The sequence below is a fragment of the Aythya ferina genome, assembly GCF_964211825.1.
Source record: "Aythya ferina genome assembly, chromosome: 3".
Lineage (NCBI taxonomy): Eukaryota > Metazoa > Chordata > Aves > Anseriformes > Anatidae > Aythya > Aythya ferina.
In genome coordinates, this window is record NC_140298.1 from 23,652,436 (window position 1) to 23,672,112 (window position 19,677).

Genomic DNA, 19,677 nt, shown 5'->3' on the forward strand with positions numbered 1-19,677 from the left:
CTTAAATGAGAATAAATTCCTCCAAAAGACAGGGACAGCCCTCTCTCTCCTTTATTTCTTTATTTTTAAAAAGACCGTTTAAAACTGTGCCGTGCATTGGGTATGTCAGAAAATATGACCCTAGGAACAGAAATCTCTCAGGTGTCTTGCACAAGCTGCTCGATGCGTGCTGCTGTGAACAATCACAGAATTACCTTCTGTTGTAATGTGGTATGTGCAGTGTCTTGCAGGAAAGAGCTCAGGTTGTAACAAGCAATAACCAGAGCTCCTACCAAGTTGGCTTTTGACACCATTCCTACCCAGGAGTGTTCCTGGGTCCAGGACCAGTCAGTCAGCCCCACGGAGCCGCAGCACCTGAGCATGCCCTGCAGCTGAGAGTGGTGCCCAAGGCATCCTGGCACGCACAGCAGGCTACCTGTGGAGGAGCTGTGGTTCCTCTGGGAGGTGTTCCATAGGTCTGAGCCTGCAGATGGCACCTTTTTGCTACCTTTCAGTGCCCAAACACTCCCACATATAAAAGCTTAGCCACACAACCCTCCCATTTACTGTGAATGGAAGGGTTACTCTTGCTCTGCCTCCAAAAGCCTGCCATCCAGCAGAGGTTTTTTTAGGCAGTTGGGCTTTTCAGAAGTTTGGAGCCTGCTGCCCACCAAAAAATACCTAGGTAGCCAGCATCTTTTACAGCTTGGAGGCTTTCAGGTTGGCAAGTCTTTCCATCAGCTCTCGTGTGTCTTGTGTGTCTTGGGAGATGGAGGAGTTCTTCCCCAAAACTGATCACTGAGCTCTGAGACAATGTTAAAGCCTTGGCCAAGTGTCTGGAGTGGGAGCTGAGCACTGCTGAGCCTTTTTTTTTTTTTTCCCTAGTAATCCTTAGCAGTGGCTTTAGCATGTGATAGTACAACCTGATGTGATTCTGAGATAATGTTCTTAAACACTGAGCAACAAGTGACAAGGACCATGGTTGGTTTGGGAGCTGGTCCTAGCTCTAAATTTCACATAGCCATTCCTGATGTATTTAGCCTCTTTACACAGTTCTGCTCTTGTTATAGGTGTCCTTGCTTTTTGCACTCTGTGCGCAGACAGTTGAGGTACAACCACCTGCCAATTACAGTCAATATGTCCCTAGTACCCTTTTTACTTAAACGCTCTGAGCTGCCTCTAAACTCTAACTTTGTGGTCCACCCTTTCCAGGAGTCTATTACTGTAGGTATTTTTATATAGATATAAAGCTACCTTGAGATGCAGTGGGTCTTTTTTTCCCTTTCTGCTCTGTCATAGGGCTGAGAAAAAATAATTCTATCAAACAGATAATCCCCCAGAAAGTGATATCAGCCCTGATTTCATGCAGCAGGTTCCCCCTGTAGTCCAAGACATGTCCAGGTAGATTTCGACGTTTTCTCTTATTGGATTTGCAGAGTGCCAAGATAGCTCTCCTCTGAACATGACAGGAACAGCTTCATTGACCTGGAAAATTGTGACCTGTTTTTTCTCTTCCACTTGGAAAATTAACCTTGAACTTCTGACGCTTGCTACCAGTAGCTGTCTCACTGTTTGCCAAGGTGCAGTGGGTGGCATGAGTCACAGTGCTACAACCTTAGTGCTGAGCCTGCTTGATGCCTGTGGCCATATCAAAACTGCAAACGTTCTCCCACCTATGGTCATAGGTGTCCTTAGCTCTCACATTGAAGAAAGACTGTGTTCTCAGCCTGACTTCCCAGCATTAGCCTCAGACACCTTCTCTGCAGTCAGCTTAATGTACACCTAGGCAACAAATCAGCATAGACTCTGAGAGGATAAATCAGGTTGTTGCTACAGAATGGCATCCAGGAGCATGGGTGAGGTAGAGAAAAGCCCACTGTATTATACTGGGGAATCCTGCGTTAAAGGGCTGTACTGGTTTTAGGAAACAGCCTGACCGACTGCCACTGAAAGCAGCCCATTTTTGATCAGACAAGAAATGCATATACTTCTATTTAAAGCAGTCCTTCCCATTTCTTCCTTCTCTATGAGCAAAATATGAAAAATAGAACAAGATTTCATGTCTGCATTGGCCACATCAGTCCTGCAGTAGCTGTCTTCCTGTTTTTTTTTTTTTTCTTTTTTTTTTTTCTTTTTTTTTTTTTCCCCCAGTTAATCTGTATGTATTATGTCTGTCTTTTCCATAATGACTTCTGCTCAGATATTACAATTAAACTTGGTGCTCCCTAGGCAAGAGGTCATCTTAATCTTATTAAGTCTCTTCCTGGAAGCTTCCTACAGTAATGAGGCTTAAGAATTGTGAGGGAAAAAAGTAAGGTGGCCACCTTGCTCTTTAAGGTTTAGGCCTAACCACTCTGTCTGCTGACCATTTCAAATGAGGACAGATGAAAATATTTAAACTTACCTGAGCATGAAATCAAAATTTGCTAAACTGTATTTGTGAGGTGCCAAATGATCTAAAGGCATCTAAAACAGATGGGCCCCCGACTTAACAAAAGGGTTTCTTTAAAGAAAGAAATCACTTTATACTTGTCTGTTTTTATATTCAGACGTTATTTTCCCTTTGTTATTTACACTGATGAGAGTGGGCCTCTTCTACAAGCCTGACTGAGTGCCCCTTGCTTGCAGCATACATGTAAAATTTAAGCCAGAAGGAAACATGCTCTCTTCTGGTCTGACTACCTGAATAGAAGATTTCATGCTGATTGTTATGGATAGAGCTTAATAATCTGCATATGGTTAAAGTTTGTCTTTCAAAAAAAGGCATTGCCTTGATCTGTAAACTTTAAAAAAAGAGAATCTCTATTTGCCTCAGCTGTGTGCTCTGAAGGTTACTTATTCTCTTGGCTAAAAATCTGTGCTCTTTCCTCTAATTTGTCTGACTTCGTCTTCCAAAAATCAGTTCATATTATGCTTTTCTCCATTAGTCTAAAGAGCTTGTAAGTACCAGGCATTTTCTCCACATGAAAGCACTTATTCACTGTAATCACCTTACTGTAACATAAGTAGGACTGGGTTTCAATTTGGTTTCAGAATAATACATGACAGATCAAAAAAACATATAGTTAAGTAGGCAAAGGAAGCTTGCTTTCGTGTGGATATCTCATAGTTACACTCTATGGTGTCTAGGGTACACACATTAGTCAAATGTTTTCCCCCAAGCCAGTCAATATTGGTATAAACACATTCATCATCATCATCACCATCATCATCCACATGGATTCTCTGGTTTAATGATATAGTTGAGCTCTTTAGGATGTTTCTCCTTTATTTTTTGAGTTATTTTCTCGGAACTTGTAGGAATGTAGTATCTTTAGGAACAACTTAATGGGGAAGGGATAGCGACTAATAGAAACATAATGTGAGATGATCGGTTCAGTTCCATTTACATAGGGAACCAGACAAAAACAAACAAATAAATAAATAAAAATCAGTTTTGTGCAAAGTAAACACTGTTTTCTGAACTTTTGCAGTGGAAAATGCCACTCCAGATGGTTGTATGTGGACTGTCTTGTTTTTATAATCTTTTTTTTTGATATCGTCATTAGGAAAAACAAACAAACAAAACCAACCAACCAAATAAATAATAATAATAATAATAAAAAAACAAACAAACAGGAATTCCTGTAAGGTGATGGGGTACAGCTGCACCAAAATTCAATTCTTTCCTCTTTCAAATCAGGCAACTTGTTTCTTGTAGTTTGAACTCAGGGACTCCAGGGAGTTCTGTCCCACAGGGTACCAGAATATGTCTTCTACCAGAAATTTCTGTCTCCTCATCCTGTGCTCCAACCACATGGCCTATTTTCCTTAAGTTAATTAAATCAGATAGAACTGGTATTCTTGGCACAACAGTTTATTTGTCCCCTGAAAGCAAATGATTGGTTTGGGGTTTCTGCTTGCTTCTACATGTGCCTACAGTATGTCATGTACATGTACATGTACTGCCAAGAGTCCCAAAAGTGGCAGGTGTTACCTGTGCCACTGCTACAACTGTCTGTGGGTCTTGCATAATGGAAATTGCAGTCTCTAGCCCATCTACCTAATGTAACCTTTAACATTACAATGTCTGAATGCACGTTATGGGCAGTGCCTGAATGAGACTAGGCATTCTAATTTGAGATCATTATGTTAGAGAAATTGATTCCTTCGGTATATGCTACAAAATATCTCCAAAACAGGTATTTGCATGTACTTGTAATACATAACTAAACTTTTCTCCTTTTGCTACCAAATAAGCAAATGTAGGACTGCTGAGGCTTAAACTCTGCCTTTACCTAAATAGAATAGAATAGGGGTAGTACTCTCAGTCTCTGCTGTCAGTCAGTTTTAAAAGTGTGGTCAGTCAGTGCATGCTTCAGCCAAAGAAATGTGTGGTGTGAATGAAGCTGGACAGGGCTTGGCCGTCCTCCAAGCCTAAAAGCTGAGATATCAAGACTTCGCAGAAGCCATTGTGTCATTAACAAGAGTTCCAAATTATATAAAGCCTTCCATTTGAAGGCTTTGCTGCCTGTCTTTCCAGGCATGGTGACTCGTGAGGCAGGAGATATTTGGCAGCTCCACGCTGTCTTACTGCCTTACTACCTCCTGAGCGTACAGAAAGGTGCTGGATCCCTGCAGAGCAGGTCTGAACTGCATGGCATTTCCCAGTGCAAAGGCCTCAGAGAAAATGTGGAAGAAATTATGCTGTCACTATTTGTGATGTTGCTTTAACGTCTAATGCGATTCCTGTGCCTTTTTCTCCTACAGGAGACAGAAGGTAGAGGAAATAATGTTATTTTTGTGGATAGCATGGGTCCATAATCATGGAGGTTAGACACTTAATGAGTGGCCTGGCAACAAAACCATCTGTGACAATAATGGTGCAGTGCATGCAAACCTGGTGATGGCTTTGCTTGAAAACATTTCTCCCAGTATATCTGAAGGGACTGCAATAAATAAATGGGAAAAAAAAATATTTGAGACAGACTGTTACACATAATAAGCCCTAAAATACTTGATTTTATTTAAAAACAAAAATGTGCAGCTCCGATAAGCAAAATACTCACATATTCTTTTATTTAAAGCATTTTTGTCAAAAATTTTAATGTATACTACCTGCAAATGTCAATCTGGAAGGTTACTATACTATAGTACTTCTCTTTCAAAAGAGAAGAAATCAAGGAATAAAATATAAACTTGTCTATCTCTGTAGAGATGAGTTAGCAAGAGAGACCAGAAAAGAAATCAGAAATTGCCATAATATTTTTCTTGCCCGGGGACAATTCCAGTTCTTCAGATTTTGATGAGTTCAGGATTTGATGCTACTCAGGTATTTCACATTTGAAGTTCAAAAAAGCACCTCAAAGCACCTTAAAAATTGGTCTCTTACTCAATTTAAATAGTACTCTTAAAGATCAATTCAAGCACCTTCTGTTGATGAAGTAAATGAATGCTATCAGCATATACATGGAGACACATATAGTAGATAGGAACATTAGTTTCACTTCAAGAGTCAGAGCTAGGTAATTATATACTTTCAAAATGTCCAGCCATGTATTGAAATATTCCCTTACAGAATATAAGAAATGCATAAAGCAAATCTGGATTTAATGGAATTCACGTGCTGCCCTCTCTAAATGCAAAAATGTATTTTTTACTTTCTTCAGTCTCTTTCTCATGAATTCCCCCACTGTTAGCTTTTTTTTTTCTTTTTTTTTTTTTTTCTTTTTTCTTTTTTTTTTTTTCCAGTGCTACATGCAGGAACTTAACTTGCTGCTGAATTTGTATTTATATCATGTGCTTTTATGGTTTTCCTCATTTTAAAAGTTTGTTTTACAAAACTGTAAAGGTGTGGCTGCTGCAACAAACTCCCCTATTGAAGCTTGCCTGCTGCATGTATTTCTTCTGGAGTCTAAGTTGGCATTGAATCCTAACATTACAAAAAATGAAATGTAGAGTGTACTTAAGCACTATAATTGATGCTTCTAAATTTTGTTCCTTTTTGCCTTGTCCACAGCTGTGTTGTGCAGAATTTCATCAATGAACATGTTCTTTGTTTCCCCCTTCAAACCAGTAGAGGAAAAATACTAGGAAATTTTACTGTGGTATTTTTTTTCTGACATTTAATCACATGCCATGAATAAATACATTGGAATTTTTCTATTATTATGAGCTATTATCCTCATCTTTCATATGTAATTTTGTTGAACATGGATGTCTGACAAAGGTATAAACATCTAAAATTTTCTGATTCTAAATACTGTGAACTGGAATATTCCAGAAAGCATTAAACTGGAATATTCCAAAATGCATAAAACTGGAATTTCCAGTAAACTGGAATATTTCCATGGAAAGCATTATTACATCTCAGTTGATAGTGATTATACTGAACTTTGCTTCACCACATTAAATTATTCTAGAAAGCTGTTTTTTGAGTGTGTGTGTTTTTGTTTTTTTGTTTGTTTGAAATCAAATAAACAGTTCTGCATGCTTCATTAATCTTTGCTTACCCAGTCATCTGTTTAGATACAGAAGGTTTTCCACACCGGGGTGTTTCTAAAGGAGGAGAGTGCTACAATGTAATATCCCAGCATTTTTATGATTTGATTTTGTTTTAGTTCTAGATATGAATTTTGATGATAAAATCTGTGTATTGTAATTCTTGGTAGACGTAAAATTTGTGTTCATGAGACCAAGTGAGAAAAGTTGGAAAAACAAGCACAGAAACAAACAAACATACACTTGCTAATCAAATAAAAAACAGTTTACTTAGATGGTGAAAATGTACTAAAATAACACACCAATGTCTCAGTTGCTCTAATTTTTATAATTTCTCTTTTTGTCATTTAAAGGAATTCTTTAAGATCTTTTACCTTGCTGATGCCGTGTACTCAATTCCTCCTTTTTGCTGGTGGACTTCAACATATTTCTGAGATCCTGGAATATGATTTCATGTGTCTTTGAAGAGAAAAGACAACATTTTCTGCAGATATTTTTGTAATTATTTTTTACTAAGTACATTTATTTTTCATTAGAAACCTCTGTCTGTATGTATTTTGAGTACTTTTCCAGTTGGGCATGTTTTCTGTTTCTGAACTTCTACTTCCATGCAGTTTTCTCTGATTGGCTAACAAAAATAAAGTTGCCACAAAAATAATTTAATTTGCTATAGTATTTTAAAATACTTTATTTTTGCTATCAGTCTGGATAAATATACTCATTTGGACTCCCACAGCAAGTGTTAGCCATTTGTGTTACTTATTTCCATGCACAAAAGAGAAAATATCTAAGAGAAATAGAACTTCATCTACCATATTATCTATCTTCAGTGTTTAATACTTTGTCAGGTAACTAGGCCCTAGAATATGGAAAATGGTACCCCTTATGGCAAAAATGGTAGGTATCACAAAAATTACTGAACTTTGGCAATGAACTATGGAAGAATTTTAGTTTATTTTATCAAGTTTTAGGAAACAATTGGTGAAAATTGATGGGAAAAAAAATTGCAAGCAGTATTAAAAATAGATAAAATAGGTTATCAAAAACTATTTTGTGTCTTTCAAAGACCTGAAGTCAGGACATGTATTTTCAAGACTAGAAATCTAAGAGTTGCTTCTGAATTAGAGATCAGAGTTGAAAATACAACACCTGACAAAAGTGGTCTCCATTTCAAACTTGAAATATATTCTTGGAATCATTGGACTCTGGGTTCTCTTATACGGTAAGAATGAGAAAGAAAAAGAAAAATGAGCACCTACAGAAAAAAATAATACTAATTTTTAGAAATGCGTTTTTCTCACTTTATCAAGCTCTTTAAAATAGGAATAATTAGAACAAAAATGACTGTGCTACTGGTTTTTGGAGCATGACCTTTTGACATTTCTATGATTCAAACCAACATTTCTAAAGAAACTTTTAAAACAGACCCTAGATGAAACACAGAATTCAAAATCTACTCTGTTTCTTTTGAAATATAAATAGAAAGGCTCCCATTGATAACAGTGGGGATGCATGATGGCCTTTTGCTAATTTAAAAGTACAGAAGTTTGAAACAGAGAGAGATTTGACACCAGAAATGAAGCTTACAGCCTGCATAATGCATACTGCAATTTGTGTCATTCTTATTGCATAGCGCCATCATTTATTTACAAAGCTAATACTGTATATGGGAATTTTCTTTTAACGTAATAATTAAAAGTAGTGATAAAAATGAATGATTTAGAGTACCCTGTTACTCATTAACAACAAAACTATATACGTCTTTATACTCAATTGCTCATTTTTTCCTGTAATGAGTAGACATCTACAGATAGAAAGCTATAGAATTCTTATAGTGGAAAAACAGGAGCTTTTGTGCCTCCTGATGATTAACACAAAGGCTTTGTTTTTTCTAAACTTTCAGAATATAAGAATATTTCATAAATATTCAATGAGAGCATAACATCTATGCCCCCCAAACCATTTTTAAAGCCTTAAAACTGCTCTTTTTTTGTACCTGATTCAGGATCTATACAAGTGTTACAATTCCTGCTTCAGAGTGCCATTTCCACACAATTAAGAGAGATGAAATTAAACTGAGTCCACAACTGACTCCAGTATCACTCCAAAAATACCCTAAATGATGCTAAATCATACAGCATATACTTAAAATCTCTGTAATGCCATTCAGTGTATTCTAGTGTTATATAATGAAATTTAATAATAATACTCGTAATAATTGCTGGTTCAACATTTGGACACGGACCCACACATTCCTGCTGTCAAATTTACATTTGCCCCTTGGCACCCTTTGGTTTATTTTCAGAAGCTGTTTGTCTGTGGTAGGACAGCTGTCCTCATATGCTTTCTCTGTCACTTTTGTGGAGTTTTTAACAACGATTTCTTGAAGAATCAGTTTTTCCCCGCTGGTCTCGGGGGTTATTTCCCAGACCGCTTTCCTATCGTTTCTAACAGCGTGAGTCTGGTCACGCCCCCCTCCTCAGGCCGGCCCCGCTGTGGCTCTCGCCATGGCTGCCGCGCGCCGCCTCCCGGCGGTTGCAACGGCCGTTAGCGGGCGGGCGCTGTTTACCCCGACAGCCAATGGGAAGCGGGGATCCCCGGCAGGGCGGGGCCGCTCGGCCAATGGCAGGGCGGGGCGGCGCGTTCAAACGGCGGCGGCGGCGAGGCGGGGGTCTGAGGGCAGCTTGGCGGTGGTGGCCCGGCCGCCATTTTGGGCGCGGCCGCCATTAGCGCCATGCCCGGGCGGCCCGAGGACTACGAGGTGCTGCTCACCATCGGCGCCGGCTCCTACGGCAGGTGCCGCAAGGTGCGGCGCAAAGCCGACGGCAAGGTGAGGGGCGGCGGCGGCAGGCGCCGTGATCGGCGTGGTGGGGGGCGGCGAAGGGGGCTGGGGCTGGGGCTGGGGCTGGGGGTGGGCGAGCTGAGCGCCGGTGTCCGTCCCCCCGCAGATCCTGGTGTGGAAGGAGCTGGACTACGGCTCCATGACGGAGGCGGAGAAGCAGATGCTCGTTTCGGAGGTGAACCTGCTGCGCGAGCTGCGGCACCCCAACATCGTCCGCTACTACGACCGCATCATCGACAGGAGCAGCACGACGCTGTACATCGTCATGGAGTACTGCGACGGCGGGGACCTGGCCAGCCTCATCGCCCGCTGCACGAGGGAAAGGCACGTGGAGTACCTCGGGGCGATGTGGGGATGCGTGGCGTGAAGCATCTTGGGCAGCCAAAGGAGCGAGGTTAAGGTGAAATGTGTCTCTGAGCTTGTGCCTCGGAGTCCAGCCCTCTGGACCCAGCAACTGCTGTGAAACGTGCAGAGGGCGGTGTGAAGAGCTGCTGGGAGTTCTGCTAGCGGGTGCGCCAGCTGATCGGATGCTTCTCTGTCCGAAGGATAAAAAGCCTGCTTCTGAAGTATAATGTTAATCTTCACAGGCTTAGATTGAACAAGTACATGGCGCTGCTCTGTGAGAGCGGTCCAAAGTGGCACCGGAGGTGTATAAACCAAACTGGTGCCCTTGTTTAAGGAGGGCTACGTTGAAACAGGTGTCTTAAATCTTAATGTGTTGATTACAATTTGATGTTTGTGTTGTTAGGCATGGAAATGCTGCATATCTGTTAAACCCTTTGAGGGAGGAAGGGAATGTCATGTGGACTCTGCAACAGAAGCCTACATCTTACAATGTGTTTATTTCTTACAATTTCTACTTTTAAATTAACACATGTAGGTGCCTGCTGATAGCTTATCTTTAAAGGTGATAAGCTTGATAACATTACTAACTGTTAAAAATATAGGACTAAGACTGGTAGCAACTACTGAAGTTGGTGTATGCTATAAAGCATCTATTAATGTTCATTAAATGTTTTTGTCTTTCAGGCATTACTTGGAAGAAAGCTTTGTTCTCCGAGTGTTGACTCAGTTGACGTTGGCCTTGAAGGAATGTCATAGACGGAGTGATGGTGCAGTCACTGTGCATCGTGACATAAAACCAGCAAATGTCTTTCTAGACAGCAAGCAGAATGTTAAACTCGGAGATTTTGGACTGGCTAGAATACTGCACCACGACACCAGCTTTGCCAAAACGTTTGTTGGAACTCCATATTACATGTCTCCGGTAAGAGCTCCCTTTTGTGTCTTGTCTTCCCTTTCATCCCTTTGAGAACTGTTTTCTGCGGTGTTGATCTCAGAGTCCATTAATACTTAGGAGGATTTAATGAAGAGTTACTAGTCTTAAATGCAGGTGACTCTTTGATAAAGTGTGTGTATGTTCTGGAGACAAGGTTATTTTGCAGATGGTTAACTTCCACATACCTTCACCTCATTTCTTCGTCACACCATTGCTACCTTCTAATTAAGGTTACTTTTCACTGTATAAGTATTACATGCTTGGAATATTATAGATGTAAGGTAGTTATGTTGGAGTAGCTTTCTGTAAAAGGAACAGAGAAGCTAGAGATCTCTTCTGTTTCTCAGTGTCAAGGTAAAGAAGTTATTAAATTACACACTGAGGGTAAGATTCTAATTTGTATGAGAAATGAACAAGAATGTGTTTCCACTGATAGTACCTTTTGGTGGGGAGAAGATTAATGTTGCCTGGAATGTGGGGTTTTATCAGTTGAAAACTGGTTCAATGCTTCAGTCTTCTGTAGTGTGGCATTGCTATCGTGATAACACCTTACTAGTAAGATACTTGAGGAAGTTAATTAAGAAGGAACCTTAAAAGTACCCCCAGCAACCAGTGGTTTAATTCAGGTTCAAACAGCAGCTGATCCTGCAGTAGGAGAAGAATGTCTCTAATGTTAAAGATTGTTCTCTCTCTCTTTAGGAACAAATAAACCACATGTCATACAATGAAAAATCTGACATCTGGTCTCTAGGATGTCTCCTGTATGAGTTATGTGCTCTCTCGTAAGTATAGTAGCATGGTAATAAATGTAGAAGAGTAACTTTTAATGTGTAAGCGATTACATTTTGTATAAATGAAAGCTTAAAGGTTTCAAAGACCAATCCTAGGATTTTTATTTCTATATTGGTCTTGACATGAGATAACTAATCTTCCTGCTTTTTTCTGAATCTGACACTCTAATGAAAATAAGTCCTGTAAAACTAGTGAGAGACTTCAGTAAAACTCTTCTTTAGGCCTCCATTTAGAGCTTACAACCAAAAGGAGTTGGCAGAAAAGATAAGGGAAGGGAAGTTCAGACGAATACCGTACCGTTACTCGGAGCAGTTGAATGAACTTCTCAAAGAGATGCTGAATTTAAAGGTAAGAACTGATTTATTATTTTTCCACCCATGATATGAACTAGTAGTGAAGTACAAGTTTCCCTTTTCAATTATGGAACAAACTGATCTGAAGTGGTGATGCTATCATCTTGTCACCTGCAATATCGCTTGCATGGGGAAGTGGGGGAAACAGTGCTTTCAGGGCACCAATAAATAAATAAAAGAAGCAGCTCAAGCATTACACCGTCTTATGTGAGATGGTGTCTCAGTACTGGCCCATGCGGAGTTTTGTGGTCTAACTTTGGGGTTAAAATGGCTCCCAGTGTGTTTGGAACTTTGAAGAGGTTTTGTCTTCACTTCTGTTTTCTATGGCTAATACATGGCTTGGCCCACACAAGTGGGATGGGGGTGTTGAGAAGAGCTTTGCATGGGACAGCAAAGCTGTAACAAGAACCTGAGACAGGTGTGGCTCCTTTAGGACTCAGGTACAGGGGGAGATGCAGAGTGTTGGCTCCAGAATCTACTGGCACCTGCCTCTGTGGGCTGCCTGCCCCCACTCATGCTCTGAGTTTGCCTTTTGCTGTATGGCACGTAGCTGGTTTCTACCTGGGGTGGGCCTTGCTAGGGAATCCCTGGCCATAATGTTTCTTGGTTGTAAAGTGACCTGTTGGTAATTTCTTCCCTTTAGGATTATTGCCGACCTTCTGTTGAAGATATTCTGCAGCACCCCTTGATAGCAGACTTGGTGACAGAAGAGCTGAAAAAAAACTCTGATAAAAGAGGCCGGAGATCTGGGGAGCCAGAGAGGCTGCAGCATCTGGATGCTCCAGTGAATGAGCTGAAACTGAAGGAGCGGCAATTGAAAGAAAGAGAGCAAGCCATTAAAGACAGAGAGCAACGTTTGGAGCGTATGATATTTCCCTTTGGGAAGGGGGTGGCAATAAGATTCTGATTGAAAAGATTAAGTGCTGAGGAAGGAAAGGTAGACTATTTTCAAACCCCTCATTTTAGTGCCCTAGGCTGTCATGTCCCTGTTGTTGCTAGCAGAACTCTGTCTGAAGACTAAAACAAAAATGCTTGGACTTGATCACCTAGACAGGTTTGTTCTGGGTTTCAGTTACTAGGATGTAGTTGCCAGTTCAGAAATGGAAGTCTGGTCTGTGAAGATCATTAAAAATGAGCAATAACCTGCAAAGTATGCAGGAAGCCTGCATATATTGCCCTGCACTGTGCGGTGTAGGCTGCTTTTCACCCACTCTGTGTACATTAACATTAGCTACCTTAATGTATAGCCTAAGGTGAGCATAATGTAGCCGCTTCTATAGCAGCTGTACCCTCCAGGTAGCTTACCTGTCAAACAGCGCAGGTGGCTGTTTCATCTAGTCACTTATCTTGACTAGATAAAATACTGCTTTGCATATGTAGTAGGCTCTGAACACAGGTTTTTAACTATGTATGTTCAGCTTTCTGAGCCTGAATAACAGCTGCTGCTGTAAAACATGGTGTTCAGTCATTGCTGACTTGTTAGCTGGCGTCTAAATGATTATTCAGACCTGGTGTCATGTGTGCCATGATATAATGTGCAGAGTAGAAAGCTTCTGTAGCTTCACTGTTGTAGGTGTGGCAGACTTTTTTCTAAAGACTAGCACTTTGGAGCTCTTGTACAGTGGTTTATTAATGTTTTGTTAAAGCTTGGGTTCACACAGCAGCTATGTTGCTTTGTTTAGAGCCATAGGGTTAGAAACATTGGTGCATCTGTCAGGCTGTTACTACTGTCATCTTCTGCAAGAAAATCCATCATGCACAATCCCTTTAACACTTGCATTCTAACCCTGCATACTGCCATATTTCTACTTCCAGAGAGAGAACGAGAACTCTGTGTTCGAGAGAGACTGGCAGAGGACAAACTTGCTAGGTATCTACTAACCTATCATTGCCTAGATTGTAGAGTTTCTAATTTTACAACAAAAAGCTTAAACTTTTTTTTTTTTTTTTTTTTTTTTCAAAACAGAGCTGAGAACTTGATGCGGAACTACAATCTCTACAAACAGCAGAGGACATTAGCTTCTGCAGATGGCCCAGGTATGGAAGTACGCAAGAAGCCAGTTGCACTGATAGATGTGGGCTGGTATGACCAGAAGGATGCCTGTGGTACCCAATGCGCTGTACCTAGTCCCACGGTAGCAATCCAAACCCCAATCATCTCTGCATGGCTGGGAAGAGATTTCTGCCTTTCTCCTTTACAGAAAGACTTGATGAATGATGTTTGCTTATGAATATGTTACCACTGTCAGCATTGATTTTTTTTTTTTTTTTTAAACTATTTCTGATGAAATACCGAAGTATGGACTTGTAATCTAAACTTTCTCAGAGCTGTACTTATTTTAGCTGTCTTCTTACAGAAGTTTGATTTGGTTAATAAATTTTCATGTCCTTAATCACTGCAGCTTTAGTTCCACTTCTAAAGTCCTTAAAGTGGGGACTAATATTCGTTACAAGCCACCTAGCTGTGATCAAAGCATCATCTAAGCTCTGAAGAACTCTCAAAGTGCTATTTGCTTGCTTCAGTTTAATTCACGAGAACAAAGAACGGCTTCAAAAAGGTGCTGCAATACTTGACTACCTCTACTCCACTCATTTTTACAGGGTTACTAGCTCATAAGTATTTGACACTGGCTTTGGACTTGGTAATATTGAAGTCCTTGCTACAATAAGAGAGGTAGTATCTACTGTTCATTGCAACTTAGATATCTTTAACAGTATAGATGACTAAATACTTTTCTGCTAGGGAGAGCAAGATTAAGACAGACATGGGCTATTAAATGGCTGAGTCTTGGTAGTAATTCTAGAACAAAGAAATGGGAACACACCATGTAGCAACAAATCTTTTAATTTAGTTTTGGTCAGAAACGAAGTGAGATAAATGTATGTCACTGTCACCACTACAAATAAAACAAACTTTTTTGTCCCCCCCCTCCTTGTGGAGTGCCTATACATGGCAGGCAAGAACACAAGTAAAATATCACTGGAAGTTAGTGGTGCCTGAGCATCTCTAACATACCTGTCTACTTTGACAATTCTGCCCCTCTCTATTTGATACATTAAAGAACACAAAATTAATTTGTCTTGGGCTTTCTGTTGCTGCCTCTAGTAGTGGATGACTGAAGCTAAACAAGCTCCAGCACATGTTTCTGTTTTCTTCTGCAACCCCAACCCCTTCATACTGTATTTTGATCTTCACAGATACATTAATTTTTTATGAGGAGCAAAGCCACTTTGAGTAATTAATACATCTAGATAATACAGAAAAGTGAACCTAGAGCAGAAGAGTGACCAGCTCTTGCTATTTCTCAGCTGTAGATCATTTGATTAGACACTTCTGTATCAATATTTGCTACTCTTCCAGTTCATTCTACAGTATTATTGTAATACTGTTTCTAAAATACTTCCACTCCTGACACAAATGGTGTTAAGTGTTCTTGAAATATGTTATCAAGATCACTTGCTACTTTTATCTTTACTTGTTCTAATGTTACCACCTTTCTCACACAGCTACCTAATTTCTTTCTCAGTCAGTTGTGTGGTTCACTTCACAGTAAAATGGAATACCAAAAATCTGAGTTTCTGTGACCATGTCCTAGACACGCCCCTATCTCTGCAGAGATTTTTCAGCTTCCTAGGAAGGTTTTTAATGTTTAAAAAAGGTATCAATTACTAGTATGAAATTACACCGCTCTCAAACATTCACTGGCATTTTCAGTTTGATCCTTTTCACCTTTCTGTGCTTGTTAAATCCTTGTTTTAGCCTAACAAATTGAGAATTAGGGTTTCACCAGAGTTATGATTAGGACAGTTGGACAGCTAATAAGGTCTTTTTCTGTATTTCTTATTCAAGATAAGTCATATGAAGTTGGCTCTTTTGAGGGACAGCTCAGCTGTTACAGTATTGTTTGATGGTTGTTTTTGTACCGTGAGTCACCGAAAATAATAAACTGCCTCTTGATTGCGGCAGTTGTGTGGATAAGGCATAGCTATACTTTGGAAGTTCCTGTTCTGAAGGTTGCAGAGGAAGCAACTTATTAATTACTGATGCACCTGAACATGTTCATGGAGTTGGAGCCTAGCTTGTATGCCATTGACTTAATACGCAGATAGGGTTGGAGCAATGGGGGTAGGACAGAAGGACCGCAACAGGCAGCTTGGGGTTGCCCCTGCTATGAAGGAGAGACAAGGTTTTTAAGTAGCTGAGAGCTTAATTCCACATTTCCCTTTTGACCTGGATTATTACTGCCTATTTTTTGTCCTGCAGGAGAAACTCTGTGTTTTTCTTCTTATTTCGAGTAATATTTCTTTAGATACTCTCTAGAAGCTGCAGTGATACATATATATATATATATCCTTTTACCACAATGATTTTAAAACTTTGCTTTCAAATGTCACTCAAAAATGGAAAAGAACTCTTGCTATGATCTGAAGTGAATTCAGTTAGATCGTTTAAATCCATAGGTAGGCAGTAAAATGGGTGACAGGTTTAAAGGACAAAAGTTAAGCAATAAATGCTGAGGTGCACTAATTCAGTTTTTGTTTGTTTGTTTCTGAAGACAATGAGCTTCTGTTCCCCTTGTCTACAACCAAGAAGAAAGTCCACTTCGGTGGAAGCGAAGAGAATGCTGTGCCGCCTGCTAATGTGGAAAAGCACCCCCTTCCCAAAGGGAAATGCTCTGATCTCAAAAGACGCCTGTATGCTGCAAATCTGCGCGCTCAAGCTCTGTGTGAACTGGAGAAAAACTATCAGCTGAAAAGCAGGCAAATCTTGGGCATGCGCTGAAACTGTAACATAGGTACATGGTATTTATCTTTTTAGAGTTGATTAAATGTATAGGAAGATATTTATGCATTCTTTTAAGCTGGAACCTACTGAAAGTAGAGCTTAACGGTCCTTATATGAATTCTTTTAGTCTACTACAGGTAGTTCAAAATAAGGATGTGAGAGATTATGTTACAAAAATAAGTAGCTTTGATACCAAGCTGAATTGTACTATTTAAAAAAAAAAAAACAAAAAACAACCTTTTGTTTCTCTTTGTGTACCACACATCTCTGAAAAAAGTAAATAACAAATGTAATAAAACAGATTGTTCCAGATCTGTTGTAAAAAACTTCCGGCTGAAAAAGTACAGAGATTTGCAGTCTGCGTCAAAATGATGCTGTACATAATGTAGAATATTTGATAGAAGTATTGATATTTTGTATATGTGGGAAAGTAGTGGCTTTTTATCTGCTTGTAAATATTTTTTTAACTCGCAAAAGAGCAAAAAGATTTTTGTATCTCTTCTCACTAACTAGGTGACCTCTCAAAGCAGGCTACTTTTAGTTTAATGTCTTTGACTAATGAGTGGGATTGTCAGCTTAGCATAAGCGATGAGTTTATCGTCCTTGCTGCCTGGACAGCTGCAGGGCTTTTTGTCAGCTCCTAAAAGACTCGCTTCAGGGTATAGTATCACCAGTTTCTCTTGAAACTGAGACGTAGACTTGATCCCCTGGCTCTGCTCTCCTGGACAGGACACCATCCAGGGTATTAGCACCTGTGTTTCGGGGAGGAGCAATTCTACTTGGAATAGCAAGTCTGTATTTTCTAGAAGCTTTCAGCCTCTCTTAGCTATCACTGTTCTTTTCTAGAGTGGGTGTTGCATAGGGTGCTTTAAGTTTCATGAATAAACTCTGCCTCAAGAATTAAAATAAATCCTTTGGAACTGCAATGTCTGTCATATATTACATACAAAGATTTATTATCTCTGGGTAGAAGTACTATAAAACATTCACAGAAAACAGCTGATCTTTAAAACACTTGTTTTCTTCTTGGACCATTAATCTTATATAAAGAGGTATTCTAAATGTCTAGTATATGGAAAAGAGAATCTAATTTGAAAAAATATGTATTTTGACGTATTTGCTGTTATTACTATCACCAAACAATATTCGTAAAAAAAAATAAATAAATAAAATTAGTATCACAGAATCTGTGTGATTCTGCGATTCTTACATGTATTTGGAGGCTGAATCCCTACTTTCTTAACATGTCTGCATACTCAGATTTTGCTGTTCTGTGCCTCAACCAGAAAACCTGCAATGCAGTTCTTCTGGCCTTCCTGTGGATCTTTATTGTGTAGCCCATGCAACAGCAGAGGGTAGAGTATGTGGTAGTATTCTTCTAACCTGAAAAAAGGTGGGATGTGAGTATTGCTGATGTGAGCTTTGTCATCTGCAGAATGCAGGTACTGATTAGCCAAAGGAGGAGACCAAGCAACCAAGAAAGTAAATGCGTAATTTGTGATTCAGGAAAGACTGTATTGTGAAACAGCTGATAAAATGCTTTGATTTTTAACAAGATCAAACTAATAAAAAGTCTTGATGTTATTATTTTTTTCTCTTGGACCATATGTAAATAATTTGTGCATTTAAAAGTCAAATACCTTCAGAGTACCTTCAAATACCTTCAAATACCTGCACCTTCCCCTCTTATTTCATTCTCTACTGACCTCAAGATGGCACTGTTGCCTTTTAATCAATGGGACTCTCCTGTGGCCTATGGATACATTCATTAACACAAAATTTAAGATCTGGTTGAAATATGTTTCTACCTGTTTTGTTTCAGAAAATCATAAGTGTGTTGCTGCAAGATGGATTTTTTAGGTTACAGATGCTTTTGTACTTGCTGGTGCAATTAATTGTAATTATCTGTAATTTGCCATTTTGCATCTTTATGCATGTTTTATAAAAATAGTCAAATCAAAATCCTAGTTAACAGTTACACTATTATGAATAGGAAGTGCTACAGAGTGTGCAAACTATCAATCATGTTGGCAGAAATAAATGAGAACTTTGCTTAAGATACATCTGTAGCATTGAGCTACTTGAGATGCATTACGAACAATGTTCTCTTGAAGTATTATTGTTCTAGTATGATAAAGGTAGTCTTTCTGGAGTTTCTTTTTTGGAATAAGAGCTTCTTAGCAGCATATGTTGAACACAGGGGAAGATATCCTTGTGGATTGTCTTCATTATGTCTCGGGTTTTTTGCTTCGGAATCCTGAAATTTACATTTTTCTACAAATGCATAATTGTTTTTCCCAGAGCATGCATGGGAGTCACATTCAGGTTTTCAAATACATACAAGGAAATAAATAGAATATTTATGGGAATAGAGATTGCTTATAAACTGCTTGCGAAACATTGCCATCGTGCTGAGGGGTATAGTCATCTCCTGAGAGTAAGGGTGTATTTGTACATATATATACAGTACAGCTAAACCTTCCTCTTGCATGGTGTACAGATTGATGATAATAGTGTTCACTGCTGGATGTTGTGAGATACTCGCTGCTGTTTAATATTAGTACCAGGAATTTTGGAAATGTCTGTAGTTGTGGGCACTCAAAGGATATACGGAAGTCACCTCTGAAGTTACAGAAGGTTCCTGTGTGTGGAACATACTCTGGCTCAGATAGATTAGAAGGAAAGTTGCATCGCTTTTGGAAAAATGTGGACCAGATCCCTCGTCTTCAGCCTTTGTGTGAGACCTTGCTCAAGACCCTGCCGTGTGCCTTATGCTCCACCAGTATCAGGCTTGGCACAGGGGGGAGCTCAGGGACAGCGCTGGGATCTTGTACAGGTCTGCACTTCTGGCTGATTTTTAATGTTTAAAGGAAATCAGGTTTAAAAGTAAACCATCTATTCATAAACATAAATATCACAAAGTCCTTTAATGTGGTCTATATTATTGAATAGGTGGAAGGATAAATCCTCTGTAACAACGAACTACAAAATACTTTTTCCCAGGAAAATTCACATTTTTACCTTTACTCAGCAAATAAGCCAGGAGAAGGCGATCTGATCCTAATAATGGCACAAACTGGTTCGCAGGTACTCACTTCAAGAGTCTATCTGCAGTTTCCCACAAGCACAAAAACATGCAGAGCAGAAGCTCCCTGCTACAAGTTTT

General features: G+C 39.6%; 1 protein-coding gene across 1 annotated transcript; it reads left to right on the top strand.

Moving 5' to 3' along the window:
* Window positions 1-9,134: 9,134 nt before the first annotated feature.
* NEK2 (NIMA related kinase 2) lies at window positions 9,135-18,098 on the top strand. The gene is made up of 9 exons (XM_084512555.1): window positions 9,135-9,289; window positions 9,408-9,625; window positions 10,331-10,568; window positions 11,280-11,362; window positions 11,594-11,720; window positions 12,369-12,588; window positions 13,541-13,595; window positions 13,692-13,762; window positions 16,282-18,098. Exons 1-9 carry the CDS (start codon window positions 9,194-9,196, stop codon window positions 16,506-16,508), a joined length of 1,335 nt encoding a protein of 444 aa, XP_084368681.1. The 5' UTR covers window positions 9,135-9,193; the 3' UTR covers window positions 16,509-18,098.
* The last annotated feature ends 1,579 nt before the right edge of the window (window positions 18,099-19,677 follow it).

Excerpts from the sequence above, each read along its gene's own strand:
- NEK2 (XM_084512555.1), top strand. The coding sequence starts at position 9,194 with ATGCCCGGGCGGCCCGAGGACTACGAGGTGCTGCTCACCATCGGCGCC. Across the intron at positions 12,589-13,540 it reads CAGAGAGCAACGTTTGGAGC|AGAGAGAACGAGAACTCTGT; the intron begins GTATGATATTTC and ends TTCTACTTCCAG. Across the intron at positions 13,763-16,281 it reads AGCTTCTGCAGATGGCCCAG|ACAATGAGCTTCTGTTCCCC; the intron begins GTATGGAAGTAC and ends TTGTTTCTGAAG.